The sequence below is a fragment of the Anguilla rostrata genome, chromosome 3, assembly GCF_018555375.3.
Source record: "Anguilla rostrata isolate EN2019 chromosome 3, ASM1855537v3, whole genome shotgun sequence".
In the NCBI taxonomy this organism is placed as follows: Eukaryota; Metazoa; Chordata; class Actinopteri; order Anguilliformes; family Anguillidae; genus Anguilla; species Anguilla rostrata.
In genome coordinates this window covers 71,672,324-71,687,292 of record NC_057935.1, presented here as the reverse complement: position 1 = coordinate 71,687,292, position 14,969 = coordinate 71,672,324, and the positions used below count along the sequence as shown (strand labels likewise).

Genomic DNA, 14,969 nt, shown 5'->3' with positions numbered 1-14,969 from the left:
TTGGCTGGCCTGGATTCTGCCTGACGCCTGGACAGCTTGTGTCAACAGCATCAGCTCCACAGAGGATCGGACTGCTCAGAACACCTGTCTCTGACACGGTCTGTGTTTCATATCAGCATGGACTGTAGATGAGGGCACTCTCTGGGCCAGTACTGGGAAACTAATTTGATGTCATCACTTATGAGTGCCATTGTGCAGTGTTACTTTTCCCAGGACCAACGCTGCATTTAATCCACTGCAGTTTCCACGTGACATCTGCATTTCAGCCGGTGTAAAAGCATGTAATAAAATCAGGATTTGCACAATAAGTAGTGGCACGGCAGGGGTTTTTTTTCTTTAGTTTTTTTTAACCCTTTAAAGAGTAGGCTTTCCTTTGGAATGATTGTTTTTCAAAATTCTAAATCAGTGTTCTAGAACTCCACTGCTTTCAGTCACCAGTAGTGATTGTGACATCGCTATTAGAATGTTCAGTTAGGAACATTCTAATCACGTATTTTTGTGACCGTACATCATAAGGGCCTGGGGGCAACGTCCATGACCCCTTCACTCCCTCATCCTCACGTCCTTCTGATGTAACATTGGCCCACATGCAGTGCTCTGCTAGGTCTGACTGTTCTATAACAGAGCTTTATCGTGCTCTGTCTGTTTCCCCCACATTATTGCAATTGTGTCGTAATGGTTATTATTATTAATCTTGGTTGTTTCAAGAAATTCATGCATGAAAACAAGTTTAGTGGTGACAAATCAAATCCAGTTTTCACCTTTTGTCCTTTGCGTGTGGTTTTGCCCACCTTCCTGCTAATCTGCTCCAAGCATTAGCCATCAGCAAACTCCCTTTGGAGACAGATGACTCAAAGCACTTACCCAGACTCCCACCCCGGTGCAGGCGACTTTTTAATCACTTAATTTCTCCCCAGACTGCACACTATTACAGACGAATATAACTAGTCAATTTTACCGAGATGCACAATTCTATCCTCAAAGAAAAAAGAAAAAGATTTCTTTGTAATATTAAACATGCTTAATGCTACCTAATTTATATTCATGTATTTTAAAAGTGTAAAATATTGTTTTAATGGTTAGAACAGCCTTAGAAATGTTATCTAGGCCAGTTATTAGTTATTAGTATTTCATCATATACTATTAATCAGCAAGGTTAATTATCTTGAATGGATATAATTATCTTTACAGAAATCTAACAGAAGCATTACTGATTGAATGCATGGTCTATATCTACATTTTAATGGTTTGTTTAATTTGGGTTATATGTTGAGCAAAATACTGGCATTGTGATTTACAATACATTAATTGCAGCATTGAAAATACTTTTACTAGTACCTTTACAGCAGGAAATAAACTATGTTGTATGTATAAAATGCCCGAAGAGTTAAAAAAAATCTCAAGAGTGATACATCAGTGCGGTGTCAGGTGCGAGCAGCTGGCTGAGCAACGTGCAGCCGCGCGCATGCCACAGCTGGCAGCCTCTGGAAACGAAACTCGTCGGAAACGCGGAGCGGCATCACTTCGGCGCGTGAAGTCAGAGAAAGGACGGCGAAGCTGGAGGAAGCACTCCACTGTCCGCAGCGCTTCCAGTGGGCTGGAGCAGAGAGGCAGCCGCCCCCTTGGACCGATGAACTGGCAGAGATGTCCCGACACATCTACACGCGCCATAAGATCGGTGAAGGGCTGCAAGCGCCCATCTTTCAGGTAAAGAATCCAGACCGAGGGATATGCTCTCGTGCTGCCCTTGCAGCCTTTCTGACTCCCGCCAAAATACTGTACTGCAGGCGTTCTGTGTATGCGTCAACTGAATTTTGTTTAGTACGTAAAGAAGCGTTGTGCAGGAAATTCTTGGACACAGCGCGTAAAGTTCTATTCTATTCGTTTTCACAGAATAGGATTTCCTCGATAGCAAATGTATAGCTTATCTTTCTAGTTACTGGGGAAATGCGCTCTGTATCAGCTGACGCCTGTACTACAGTGTCGGTAAAGCTGGATACGGGATTTATAGCAGTATTCAACCTTTGAGGGATTTGTTTTAAAAAAAGTTAATATCGACTGAAACATTTGCAGCGCACGGAACATCTTTAAGACGAGTGAATTGATAAATTTTATCAATGACTAAATCTACCAACCATCTTCGTTGATTACCTACTATGAATAACGTAAAAGTAAGATTAATATAATAAGATCAATTGTCAGTCAATATACAGTACACATGGAGCACTGGGCCCATTCGTCTGTCAAATTAAAATCTAATTATGTGTATTTGTTTGTATTTAATGTAGTTAAGGTCGATTTAAATCATCAATGTCCATTGACCCTGCCAGAAATGGGATTTCTGTTTGCAAACTGACTGGGTGGAGGTGACCTAGTTAAGGTGGCCTTATTTAAAAGCTTGTAGAATAGTGCAATTCAGTTATTTCCAAAAATGGCACGGTTACTTTATGGAGAGTTCAGTTTACCTTTAAGTACAGCGAGAATCACAGCACAACTGATTTTTTTACAGCAAAGATGGTATTCATGAGATTTTTGAAAGGACATAAATCATGTATTTTTATTCCGCAAATTTGCCTTGCATGCTAAGCATTAATGAAAGGAAGGATTTAGCATTTTCACAGCAGAACTTGCCCACGACTGCAGTCCACTCTCCATGGTCACTCTGGAGGGGTGTAGCCTGGCTGCAGACTGTGCTGGTAGCCCAGATAACATTGTGGTGGTCCTGGCTCTCCTCTCCGGCTGCTTGAGAGTGATACGGCTTGACACGTCCCTGCATGCAGAGCTGTGCCTATATATGTTACCATGGCGAGGAATTAATGTTTGAAATGTCATTGGGCAAGGTAACATGACCCTCAGAGTGTGGCCGAAAGGTTTGTGTGTGTGTGTGTGTGTGTGTGGGGGGGGGGGGGGGGGCTGGTGGGGTGGGGGAGAGACACGTGTGCCTTGTTTCAAGGCAGAGATGCCAGTGACACTGACAGGTGGGGCATCTAGATGTGGAAGTGTTCATGTGAAGTGCCCTTGTGAAGTGGCCTTGGGAAGTGTCCTTGGGTAGTGCCCTTTTGAAGTGTTCTTGGGAAGTGCCCTTGGGAAGTGTTCTTGGGAAGTGCCCTTGTGAAGTGTCCTTGGGTAGTGCCCTTGTGAAGTGCTCTTGGGAAGTGCCCTTGTCCGCTGAGTTGACCGATGCGCTGCTTGTGCCCTCACACAGGTGAACAGAGGGACCTACTCTCGGCGCAGTCGGCTGAAGAGGTCGGACGGCAGCACCACCTCCACCAGCTTCATCCTGCGACAGGTGAGAGGGACCGCAGGGCCTCCACAGCTCTCTGTCTCTGCTCCAGGGCGCACTTTACTCAGTGTCCAACGCTGTGGCAGGACCCTTAGAGCCCTTTCCACTGTGGCTTTGGCAACCATTTTACCTCTAATAAAGCATGCTGACATTTCTTTGTTAATCGCACAACGTTTTCACGGGTCTGCCTGAACACCTCACTCAGCATTCTGCATGTAAGATTAAAAAGTCTTAGCAATTGCTTAAATATGACAGTCCAAGTTGAGGCAAAGTCACAAGGCATATGCATTTAATAGCTATTTTGGGTTATCGTGCGTCACTGAAATGTGCCCACATACAAAAGATCTTACTGCATGGACGTAGATGCTGTGCAGATTCTGTACAGAATGGTCAAATTAGAGATTCACCATATATATGCCCTCACAAGCATGGTTTTGACAAACAATTTCTAGGTTATGTTCCATTCCACGCATTAACTTGCTCAAATTGTTGAAATAGCAAACCTGACGCAGCTTATGAAACAAGCAGAGGGTTATTAAAATCTAAAATTTGACTGCAATTAAAGACAGAAAGCAACAAATATTGTACTGAAGAATGTAATGCCAACAAAAAGAAGTATACGATCACGGTAAGTTTTATATGAAACAAAGAGCAGACATTTGCAGAAAATGGTGGACACTAAAGATATTGACACCTCTGTTGTTTTTAAATTCACCAAACTTAAGTTTTTCACTCATTTCTCCTCATGAGGTCAGTGGAGCCCTCATTGGTTCTATGTGAGAGGCAGTTATCACATTACACCTTTTCCCTCTTAAATGTCGATTAATCAGTTGCTACTAAATGGTGATTGACAGCTATGTTCCCACACGATCACTTGCTATATTCAGTGAAGTTATTAGAACAGCAGATATTGTGGCTGTGACGTATTTTGTTGTGTTGTGCTACATTGGTGTTGTTTTTTGTATATGTTGGAAGTATCTTACACACATAAAAAGTGCAGTTTAACCCTCCCCCAAAAACGAAAGGGTAACGTACAGAAGCAAGGAACACCCTGTCAGCGGGGACTGCTTTTGAATCCGTGCTACCGTAATCGATTTTCCTTGCAAAACAAATAAATGCAAAACATGCAAAACATAACCGTGCCTTCTGCCGTCTCGTCTGTGGCCGCAGACGTGCTACCAGCTGACCTACCGAGTCCGGTGGGGGTGTGGGGGGGTGTTAATCTAGGTTGGGAGACGTTTTTGACACAAACGGACTAGGTCAACCCCCAGTATAGCTCAGGTTATACCCAAATATAGCCTGGCTACATCCTACTCGGCTAGAAAACTTCCACGTTTCGACCAAATGGAGCTGGGTTTTCACCTGAATGCCTGGACAGCGTTTCACTGACTTTTCACCACTGAAATGTTCCCTCGGGTTCCTCTAAGTTTTCCTTGCATGCATCGGCAACTGGAGGCATGTATGTCTGCCGAAGCTCTTCTGTAGAGGGGTAACCTCACCATTTATTACATTCCTACTGATAAATCAAAATTAATAAGTAATTCGGGGTTATCCAGTCTCTACATGTCAAACTGTGGGGGATACATGGTCTGCCACTGATAGCTCTCTGGTGTTCTGCTGACAGATGATTGCTCTTTGTTGGTCTTCATACAAGACTGTGGACGAGCGATCAGTCTTGCACGTGCTCTTCTGATGGGATCGTTTTGTTGTTGATTTTTTTTAAAACATACCACCGGCGCTGACTTTGATGGGTTAACAGAGGGTTTCCATGGGAACGCTGAGCCTGTCATTTTTGCGGATGTTCACAAGGACACTTGTCTGGAGTGTTGGATTCCACCCGTTGATCTTCTGCTGTTCTGTGCTGTTCAGACAGTCGAGGTTCACGTAATGTCATCGCCGTCAAACTGGAGTGTTTTAAAGGTGCTTTAAAAAAAGATAATATTTTTACTGATGTAGAATCACTGCAAATGTACATTTTAAAAATAAGCTTAGGTGTCATTACAAGTCAAACACAGATTTGTATCTTGGAGCAGTGCAGATGTATAAAACAGTTAAACTGAGGTATCTTGTCTTTGTTTTTAGTGCTTATGCAATGTATGGATGCAATAGAGGCTGGAATTGATTGGTCGTCTTGAATCAACTTATTGCAGAGGCAGGGGTACACTAGTTTAGGCACTTATGATTTCCAGCTGGTTTCCATCTTTGAGGTAGCCCCATAAAACTGCATTTCCAAACTTGTAGAACAGACCGACCATTGTTCTCATTTTGCTCAGTTAGGTTAGTGTTCCCATTTAGACTTTGATGTTGTCACTACTATCCATATGCTCTGTGACTTGTTTGGTGTAAAACAAAACTGCAGAAGTGTTTCAACTCTAGTCTGTTTCATTGAGTCTGTTTTGTTAAATAGCTTAACATTGAGGCCATGTGAAGCATTAGGGAATTTAATATGTGGATTGCTTCCATTTAACAGTTTTTCAGGGCCTACACACGGTTATTCTGAGCCAACAACAGCCTTAGCCATTTTCAGGATTTAATTCAGCATTATTTTACTTTTCACACATTAACTTATTATTCTTTGACTTGACCAGCTAATCTATTTTTGTGAGAATATGTGAGAATATGGTTTTGTCTGATTTGAGGCCTCCCCTCAAACGGTTAATGTGAGATTGAACTAGTTCTGTGGGGCACACACAGACATTAACTGACGCTTGGAAATTAGACCGTGATCCCAGTGGGGAAAGGAAACGTAATGAGATCTGGTCCCGCTGGGGAGGAAGGGACAAAGAAAGCGTGTAGCTCCTCACAAAAAAGGCCCAGATTACACAGGACGTGAGACGTGCGCTAAAGGACCTTTTCCGTGTCCCTTGGAAAACCCTTGAACGACCTTCAGGATTTTTTTTTCATCTCACTGCTGACACCATGAGGTGGAAAGTGGTAATGACGTCTAAAAGTCAAACGATCGGCCGTCTCCGAACTGAGGTAAGCCCGTCTTCTCTGCGTCTATGGCAACAACGTTTAGATGTGCAGTTGGGTTCTATGGGGGATGTTCTGTGGCGATGTTTTTCCCATTTATGATAATTGGTACAGTATCTCTGGCACTGTTGGACATAATCACAAACATCCACCTCTGTCGTGACCCTCTTTCAGATCTCTCTCTTCGCTCCCATGGTGACAGTCAAGTCCCATGGTAACAGTCAAACAATCAATTACGAGTCAGGCCACAGAGTGCAAAATGAAATATGTTATCCTCTGCAGTTAATATGAATATATTTGTTAAAATTATCAATGGAAACTAGTTCAGCATTTTGGCAACGGTATAATTGATGGATCTAAATGTGACCAGTGGGATTTTTAGAAGTGTTATTTGCCCTGTAGGACAGACAAATGCCCCAGTTTTCCCATTGGTACCAAGGGTATTCTTAGCCTGAGGCTAAGGTAGCTTAATGAGCTAGCAGAGTGGCCAGAGGAGACGCTGCCCTCCATTTCTACATTAAAGCGGGTTGATGTATTTTTCCTGTCAGTACACAAGGATGCGTTCCTCAGCAGATGGCTCAGTTTAAATATCTGCCTGACCCTCGTCTTCTTCGACTGATGCACGTGACGATGAGGCTCCTGTTGGGCGTCGCTGGAGCGGAAACGCTTTCCCCCTGGAGAGAGAAGGAGAGAGAGAAAAAAACAGAGATGCAGTGATTCAGAAGAGGAGCAGATTGCCCTTTTCTCTGATGGTTGGCATAACATGCACCTGAAGTCCATCCTACCATGCCAGGATCTGGGGGTCAAGGGACGGTAATATTTCACTCAGTGCTCGAAGTAGAAAAAAGTGGCGGTGCTCTGAGCAAAACGTAGACGTCCTGGTACACAGTCCTGGTACCGGTCCGTTGCGGCCTACAACAGACTTTTACTGGGGGGAGAATATGGTTGGACGGGGGAGGAAAAGAGCTTGCCATAAGGGCTGGTACGCAAGGAGAAGTCACGGCACTTCGAAGCGTAAAACTTCGAAGTGGCGGTACTGCATACCGGTGAGTACCGGCCCACTTCAGGCACCGACTTCACTCCAAACGGAAAGGAGATGCTGGCCGTGCCTCGATGGCCTGTCCCGGAGCAGTATGTCAACCTCAGCAGGGTCCTGGAGGAGTGCCGGGCAAGGGCAGCTGGCTCCTGGCAGAATCACCGTCCCCCCCCCCCCGCGGAGCTGAGCTGCGTGCCCCCCCCGCTCGACGCGGCCGTGCCACATTGACAATCTGCTCACAACCAAGGAAACGAGCGCCAAGAACACCAACGTCACCACAGCAGCAGAACATCGTAGGGCTGAATCTCAGACACGGAAATCACCACAGACACTTCACCTGTAAGCTTACTGGTTGGAAATTTGGGTAAAAAATCTACATACAGTGCCTTTAGGTCTGGGCTACCCAACCCTGCTCCTGGAGATCTACCATCCTGTAGGTTTTCACTCCAACCCTAACAAAGCGCACCTCACTCAACAGCTAGAGATCTCATTGAGCTGCTAATTAGTAGAATCAGGCATGCCAAATTAGGGTTGAAATGAAAGCCTACAGGATGGGAGATCTCCGGGAACAGGGTTTGGCGGGCGGCCCTGACGTTATGGATTGAGAACGTCTCTTCCCTGACGTATCGAGTTCCCTCAGACTGACTCATAATTGTAGGCCTGCCCCATCCGTGCCGCCTTCTCCCTCATTTTGTGTGGGAGCAAATTAGCAAGGGTTCTCTCTGGAAGGCACGAGGTCAGCTGTGCTGTGCAGTTGCTGTGACGTTCACGGCTACCACGTTATCTCAGCTGGCTCGTGGAGATCTTAGGCACTGAACTGGCCGGACCCCGTTATCCTAACCTCAGTTCAAGAAGGCGAGGACTAAACACATGTCTTCTCAGGTGAAGTGCTTCTCCAATCAGCAACCACCGCTGGAGGACTGTGTAGCCGATGTTAGCAGAGCACAGGTGTCTGATTGATTGAGAGGAGTCTCTGTTTTGGGCTTTGATGGGTTACCTCTTGAAGATCGTTGCCATTCCTCCTTTGGCACGCAGGATGTCCCACCGCAGTTGCCACTGATTTCGTCTGGATTTGAACTGAACCTTAGGCAGCATCAGCAATACCCACCACCAGCACAAGTCCTACTAAGGTCCATTCCTTTTAACATCCAATGCATGCATGTTTCCCATTGGATTAGGAAATAGGACTGGGGGTTTCAGCCTTTTCTGATCCAGGGACCCCCTCCCAGGCTCAAAGGCATCCGGGGGACCCCCATTATAAGTTAAAAAAGGTTGTACCTAAAATGGGTTTTCTGTTTTGAAATATTTTCCCAAATCTATATGTGTAGTCTTTGCCTGACAAGTCTGACTAGGGACCCCCTACAGTACCTTCAAAGACCCATGCTGAAAACCCAGGCCATAGGATAATAGTGTAAGAGCTTAAGAGCAACTTATGACTGTGAACATTAAAAAAAAAAAAACTGCAATGTGAACGCTTGCAACCAGTCCTAACATTGTGACTTCAGACTGAATTTCCTCATTGAAATGCATGGTGGATTAGCATCCAACAGGCAACCAGTCTGCGGTGGTTTGGGCAATATTCGGGGCTGGAGTGGAGACCCTGGAAAGCGGCAGGCTCGGTGTGAAAGTCACCTCAGGGGCAGAATGAACGGCTGTTAGAGCGCTGCTGTGCTACAGCGCCCTCTGCTGCCCGCTCCACGACATTGCCCTCAGAAGCAGAGCGCCGCATGACAGAATCGGCAACGCTGCTGTTCTGCGCTGTGGCTGAGCGGCTCAGAGAGCTCGAGAAACGCTGCGGTGGTCAACGGCGTGTCCGTCAGTTTGAAATGCCACCGTCAGCAGTGCTGTGGACGACATAGTGCATTCTGGGAGCAGCTGGACTGTGTGTGAGACAGCAGGGGATGAGCTCTGAGCCCTCCTCTCCTCCCCCTTCCCACAATCCCCTTGGGGATGACCAGCTGAGACATCTGGGAAGATGTGGAGGGATAGACACTCTGTGGTAGAACTGAGGTGGGTAGTCACAGAGAGCCCCAGGGTGCATTGCAGATTTGTTGTATGTGTTATTATTTTATAAATGAATGTGGATGTGTAGTTAGTGTAGTTATGTCAAGCGCAGTAAGATGCAAGATGCAGTTGCTGTCTTAGTCACTAGAGGGCGCTGGTTTCCCATGCTTTTCATAGCGTCACACGTAGGGAAAGTGGTTTTGAGCTGTAAGTAGCAGTGACCTCATTGCCTAAACAGAATTTGATTTGGTGAGGAATGTTTGCACCTTTCAAGGTTTGAAGCAGATTTTTTTTGTGGTGAAGTGGTTGCACAAAATTAAAAAGAACAGTAGATAGCTTGCCCTCCTCGTTTGTGTGTGTGTGTGTGTGTATGTGTTTCTGTTACTTTATTTAGACAGCGGGAGAGCAGAAAGGGTCAAACTAGAATTGGGATCGGAATACAGAGAGCTCCACGGCTGGGATTCGAACCCCTGGCTCTATAATTGGGGGGCTTGTATAAGGGGGTTTAAAATGGACCACCCTGCAGAATGCACTGCTCAGTTTCCTCACTGTGCACAGCTTTAAAGATACCAGTGCCCTTGAGAATTGTGTTAATGGATTGAACAGAATGGCGCTTAATATCTGAAAAGCCATATTTTTTTTAGATGTTAGTCTGCCCGGTGTGTGTAAGGGAGACTGTGAAGGGAAGCAAACCAACAGTGAATTGTATTGTATTTTGGGAAAATTTTTAATTGTTGTATTCCCAAAAAAAGGTAAAAATGGGAAAAGACCTATACTCAAATGCCCAGGCTGATCCCTAATTAGGAAGATTTTAAGAGAATTACAATACACGGAAGTTGTAAGTAATATGTAGTTATAAGCAATCTTATAAGTGAGTAAAATAACTACATTTTCAATGAAGAATTTACGAAAATGGCTGCAGCTGCAGGAATTTCAGGTCAAACTATTTTTAAATAATTTATTTTTGAAAGTTTGTTACTTCTTTTGTCCCAAACAAACTAATAATAGGTGCTCCAGAGACAAGGAGAGAGCAGAGTAAGCAAGAGTGGGAGAGAGATAGAGTCAGAGAGAAAGAGAGATTGAGTTAAAGAGAGAGAGAGGAAGGGAGGGTCAGGGAGAGAAGGAGAGAGAGAAAGGGAAAAACTAAAAGAGGGAGAGAGGAAGGGATACAGTCAGAGGGAAATGGAGAGGGTAAGTGAGAGAGGTAAAAAGGGATAGAATGAAAGAGAGAGAGTGGAGGAGAGTAAGTTAGAGAGAGAAAGTGATGGACTCAGAGAGAGGGAGAGAAAGGGAGAGAGAGAGGGAGAGAGAAAAAGAGCGAGTAAGTGAGAGGGAGAGAGTCAGAGAGAGAGGGAGAGAGAGAAAGTGATAGACTCAGAGAAAGGGAGAGAAAGGGAGAGAGAAAGTGAGCGAGTAAGTGAGAGGGAGAGAGTCAGAGAGAGAGGGAGAGAGAGAAAATGATAGACTAAGAGAGAAGGAAAGAACAGGTTCCTTTCCTGCTCAGGTGCAGGAATTTTTCCCATTTTGTTTTCACCGTGCACACATGCCACAGTCTGCGGGGGGTGAGAGGGTGAAATTCAGTGGGGTTAGGACCGGGGGGGGGGGGAGCGGGGGAGGGCTACACACATGCCATCATTATCTGTCCCTGTGCATTATCAGCCTTTCCTGGAAGAGTAACGAGAGAGAGAGAGAGAGAGAGAGAGGAGAGGGGGGAGATAGAGAGAGGAGAGAGAAAGAGAGGAGAGGAGGAGGGGGAGATAGAGAGAGGAGAGTGAGGGGAGAGAGAGATAGAGAGAGTGGGGGGAGATAGAGAGTGGGAGAGAGAGAGGAGAGGGGGGAGATGGAGAGAGAGAGAGGGAGGAAGGGGGAAATAGAGGGGAGAGAGAGAGGAGAGAGGGGGGAGATAGAGGGGAGAGAAAGGGAGAGAGAGGGGGGAGATAGAGAGAGAGGAGAGTGAGGGGAGATAGAGAGTGAGAGGGAGAGAGAGAGCGGGAGAGAGAGCATTGAATGGAAGGAAAAAGAAAAAAGCAAAGGGAGAAACAGAGGGAAGAGGAATACAGGCAGCTGAACGGAGGGGGGAGGGAGAAAAAATGCTGCTTTCCAGACCCCCCTCTCTTCCTTTCACAGTCAAGGAGAACGCTCCTCCGAGCTGACTGGCGTCTCAGCCAGCCAATCAGGAGCCTGCCTCCTCGCTGAGCCGGCCAATCGGCGGCCAGCCCCCCTCGCTCGGCCAGCCAATCGGCGGCCTGCCTCCTCGCTTTGTCATCAGGCTCTGATTGAGGAAGGATTGGCTCTCCTGCTCTGTATTTGGAAGGCAGATAAAATGCCTGGTGTGGACTGCCTCTGGGAATAACCTCACTGCCTTATAATGTGAATGAGCAGCGGCCAGGCTTGGGGGAAACGCATCAGATCTACTCTCAGGCCCGAGACAAGCAGAGCAGGCCTCTTTCTCTTTTTATTTGGAGAGGTATCTTTTTTTTTTGGTGGTGGTGGAAAGGGGGGGGGGTTGTTATTCCCCCATCCATCCTTTTCTTTCTCGTGGTTTTTATTCCTGTCCTGTTTTCTTTTTTTTTTTTTTCCTTCTTCATTCGCGGAGTGGTGCTTTTCGGAATATCAGACCTCCATGTACGACAATTTGTACCTGCATGGATTCGAAGACTCGGAGGCGGTGAGTGCAGGGGAGCCGGGGTGTGTGTGTGTGTGTGTGTGTGTGTGTGCGTGCGGAGCGGGGGGTCGCCAGCGTTGGGGGGTTTTTTATTCCGTCGCGCGGGTGAGCGAACCGGGCGCTAAGCAGAGCCCCTCGCGGAACACTGAGGGGGCTCCGTGCGCGGGTGGGGGGGGGGGGGGGGGACGCGCGGTGTCACCTGCCCCCCCATCCCCCGTCTCCCGTTTGAGGCCGTTTGGCCAGGCCACACGTCCCCCCAGCTGTGGGGTGGGGGGGTTACGAGGGTGGGGGGGGGGGGACCGGACAACGGGAACCATTCATCCTAAATCAGCCAATGCCGCTGACCTGAAAGGGGTCTCTGGTACGGTTGGATTTCTCTCTCTCTGCACCTGATGACATATTTGTGCAGCTGGGGGGGGTGGGGTGGGGGGTTGGGGGTGGGGGTTACTGGTGACGGAATGCTAGCGTGCTGCTGCTAGGTCTGTGACTGCTTAACGTGTCATTATGTAGCCTCCTGTAGCCGTTAGCTGCAGCTGTGTGTTATTTAAAGGGACAGCGTCCCTTTTTTTCCTCTTTTTTTTTTTTGAGCCTGCTCCTCCTCCTCCGTCACGGCAGTTTGTGCTTCCCCCCTTTTTTCCCAGCTCGGTTGGATGTAGAAGGGCAGGAATGCAGATTAGTGCCCCCCCCCCCGACCCCCCCTCTCACTCCGTTACCCCCGGTTACCGATAGCCGTAGGATCCCCGGGGCCTGCAGGGAGCTTTGCCCTGGCGTGAAATACGGCGGCTGTGGTGGCGGTGGGATCACGGAAGAGCCTGCGGGTTTCAGGCACATCGGCGTTGGCTTTTCCCCCACGCTGATGAGGGGGGGGTAGGGAGGTGGTGGGGGGGAATCGGAGAGAGAAATCGGTGTGGGAGCTGAGCGGGGTAAATGTGCTTACAAAAGCAGGAAAACGGAAGACACAAGTGGAGGAGAGACAGCGGGGAGAGAGGGAGAGGGGGGAAGAGAGAGGGAGAGAAAGAAAGCAGGATAGAGGGAGAGAGGGGCGAGAGAGGGAGGGAGCTCTAATAAGCCCACTGTTTCTCCCTCCATCTCTCTCATTTCGCCTGGAATGGCATGATGATGAGGCCCCTCTTCGATCGCAGTGCATCGCAAAATCTGAACCCCAGAGCTGCACATCACGCCGGCCGGGGCATCTGGTCACGAGAGCCGCCCCCCCTCCAAAACAACACGGGACAGGAACAGAGCGCCACGGGTCACACTTCCCTCGGGTCGGGCCACCTAGCCTTCCTCCGAAAGTCCTCCAGTTAGCCAGCAGAGCTCTGTACCTGTGAATGCGACTCCTGCAGAAAACACAGCCTCCAGGCTTGGTCTGTGTGAAGGCCAGTGCTTACATTTAGGGGACGTTTGCTTCTGCTTCTTGGAATGTGCTGATCAATATATGCAGGAAATAGTTATTTTTCCCCCACGTTTTTACTAAGAAACTGCTGCGCTAGCTAACACACAGCGGTTCTTCAGTGAGGCGAATAGCACACAGCGTTGCTGGCATCTTCCTGCCAGTTGGTTGGGGCTATAGTTGCATTCTGGGACATGATGTATCGGGTGGAAACACCTGAGTGTGTCCTCTCTGTTTATTTTTGTTTTGGCTGTTTATGAGAGGGGAGCTGATCCGTGACTGGCAGATGCAGGTTTACATAATGAATTCACATGTAGAGGGGTCGATGTTAAGGAGACACTAATGTTGTGGAGACTGTGGTCAGACCGAGGCCTTTCCTAGAACAGTAGCGTCCTCTGTGTAGAATGAGTGATCTATTCTAGATAATAAAAATATTGCCTTTACAAGCAACCTTCAGTGCGTTCAGCCATAACTCCTCTCACTGCTACTCAGAGCTCAGGACCTTCAGTGCGATCCAGCACTAAAACTCCACGCAAAGTGACTTGTTCAATCTTAGCTACAGGTACATTGCTCTTACTGTACACTGACCACACAAAAGTGATCAGTTCTTAAAGCTGAGATAGTTAAAGACACTTTCGTCCTGTTTTGGCCACACCTCTTTTGGTCACGTGTTGAAATCGCACATCGTCTGAATGGCGTCCACTTCAATGGGCCGACGGCCATTTTTTTGGTTGATCGAAAGACGTGCAGACTCTGGCAGTGACTGGTCAGAGAGAACACGCCTCTGTTTGTACTGGTTTGATAACGGGCTGGTCGGCAGGAGCTGGTCTTGTAACCTGAAGGTCACGGGTTTGATTCCCGGGTATGAGACGAGCCATTGTAACCTTGAGCGACATGCTTACCCTGCATTGCTTCAGTATATATCCAGCTGTATAAACGGATGCTAAGGAAATGCTATGTAAAAATAAAATAACTCCGGATAAGAGCGTCTGCTAAATGCCTGTAATGTAATGTAATGGAATGACTGTGGGTTGACAGTGGAAGTTAGTTTATGAGGCTGGAGGGTGAGATACCAGAGCAGTCACAGTGGTCAGTCAGTCACAGTGGAAGAGCAGTCACAGTGGTCAGTCTGTCAGTCACAGTGGTCTGGCAGTCACAGTGGAAGAGCAGTCACAGTGGTCAGTCAGTCAGGCAATCACAGTGGTCTGGCAGTCACAGTGGAAGAGCAGTCACAGTGGTCAGTCAGTCACAGTGGAAGAGCAGTCACAGTGGTCAGTCAGTCACAGTGTAAGAGAAGTCACAGTGGTCAGTCAGTCACAGTGTAAGAGCAGTCACAGTGGTCAGTCAGTCAGTCACAGTGGTCAGTCAGTCAGTCAGTCACAGTGGAAGAGCAGTCACAGTGGTCAGTCAGTCACAGTGGAAGAGCAGTCACAGTGGTCAGTCAGGCAGTCACAGTGGAAGAGCAGTCACAGTGGTCAGTCAGTCACAGTGGAAGAGCAGTCACAGTGGTCAGTCAGTCACAGTGGAAGAGCAGTCACAGTGGTCAGTCAGTCAGGCAGTCAGAGTGGTCAGTCCAATGTCAGGATATGTGAAGTACCGTCATGTCAGTGATGCC

The 14,969-nt window shown here is 47.5% G+C and overlaps 1 protein-coding gene across 2 annotated transcripts in view; it reads left to right on the top strand.

Moving 5' to 3' along the window:
• The first annotated feature begins 1,536 nt into the window (after positions 1–1,536).
• cacnb4a (calcium channel, voltage-dependent, beta 4a subunit) overlaps positions 1,537–14,969 on the top strand; it is a 52,199-nt gene continuing 38,766 nt past the window's right edge. The window contains exons 1-2 of one of the 2 annotated variants that reach the window (XM_064329657.1): positions 1,537–1,707; positions 3,206–3,289. In XM_064329657.1, coding sequence (XP_064185727.1) covers positions 1,645–1,707; positions 3,206–3,289 — 147 coding nt within the window. In that variant the 5' untranslated portion in view covers positions 1,537–1,644. Of the gene's footprint in view, positions 1,708–3,205; positions 3,290–11,289; positions 11,965–14,969 lie in introns of those variants that run through there. The other variant, XM_064329656.1, reaches the window with a different exon arrangement.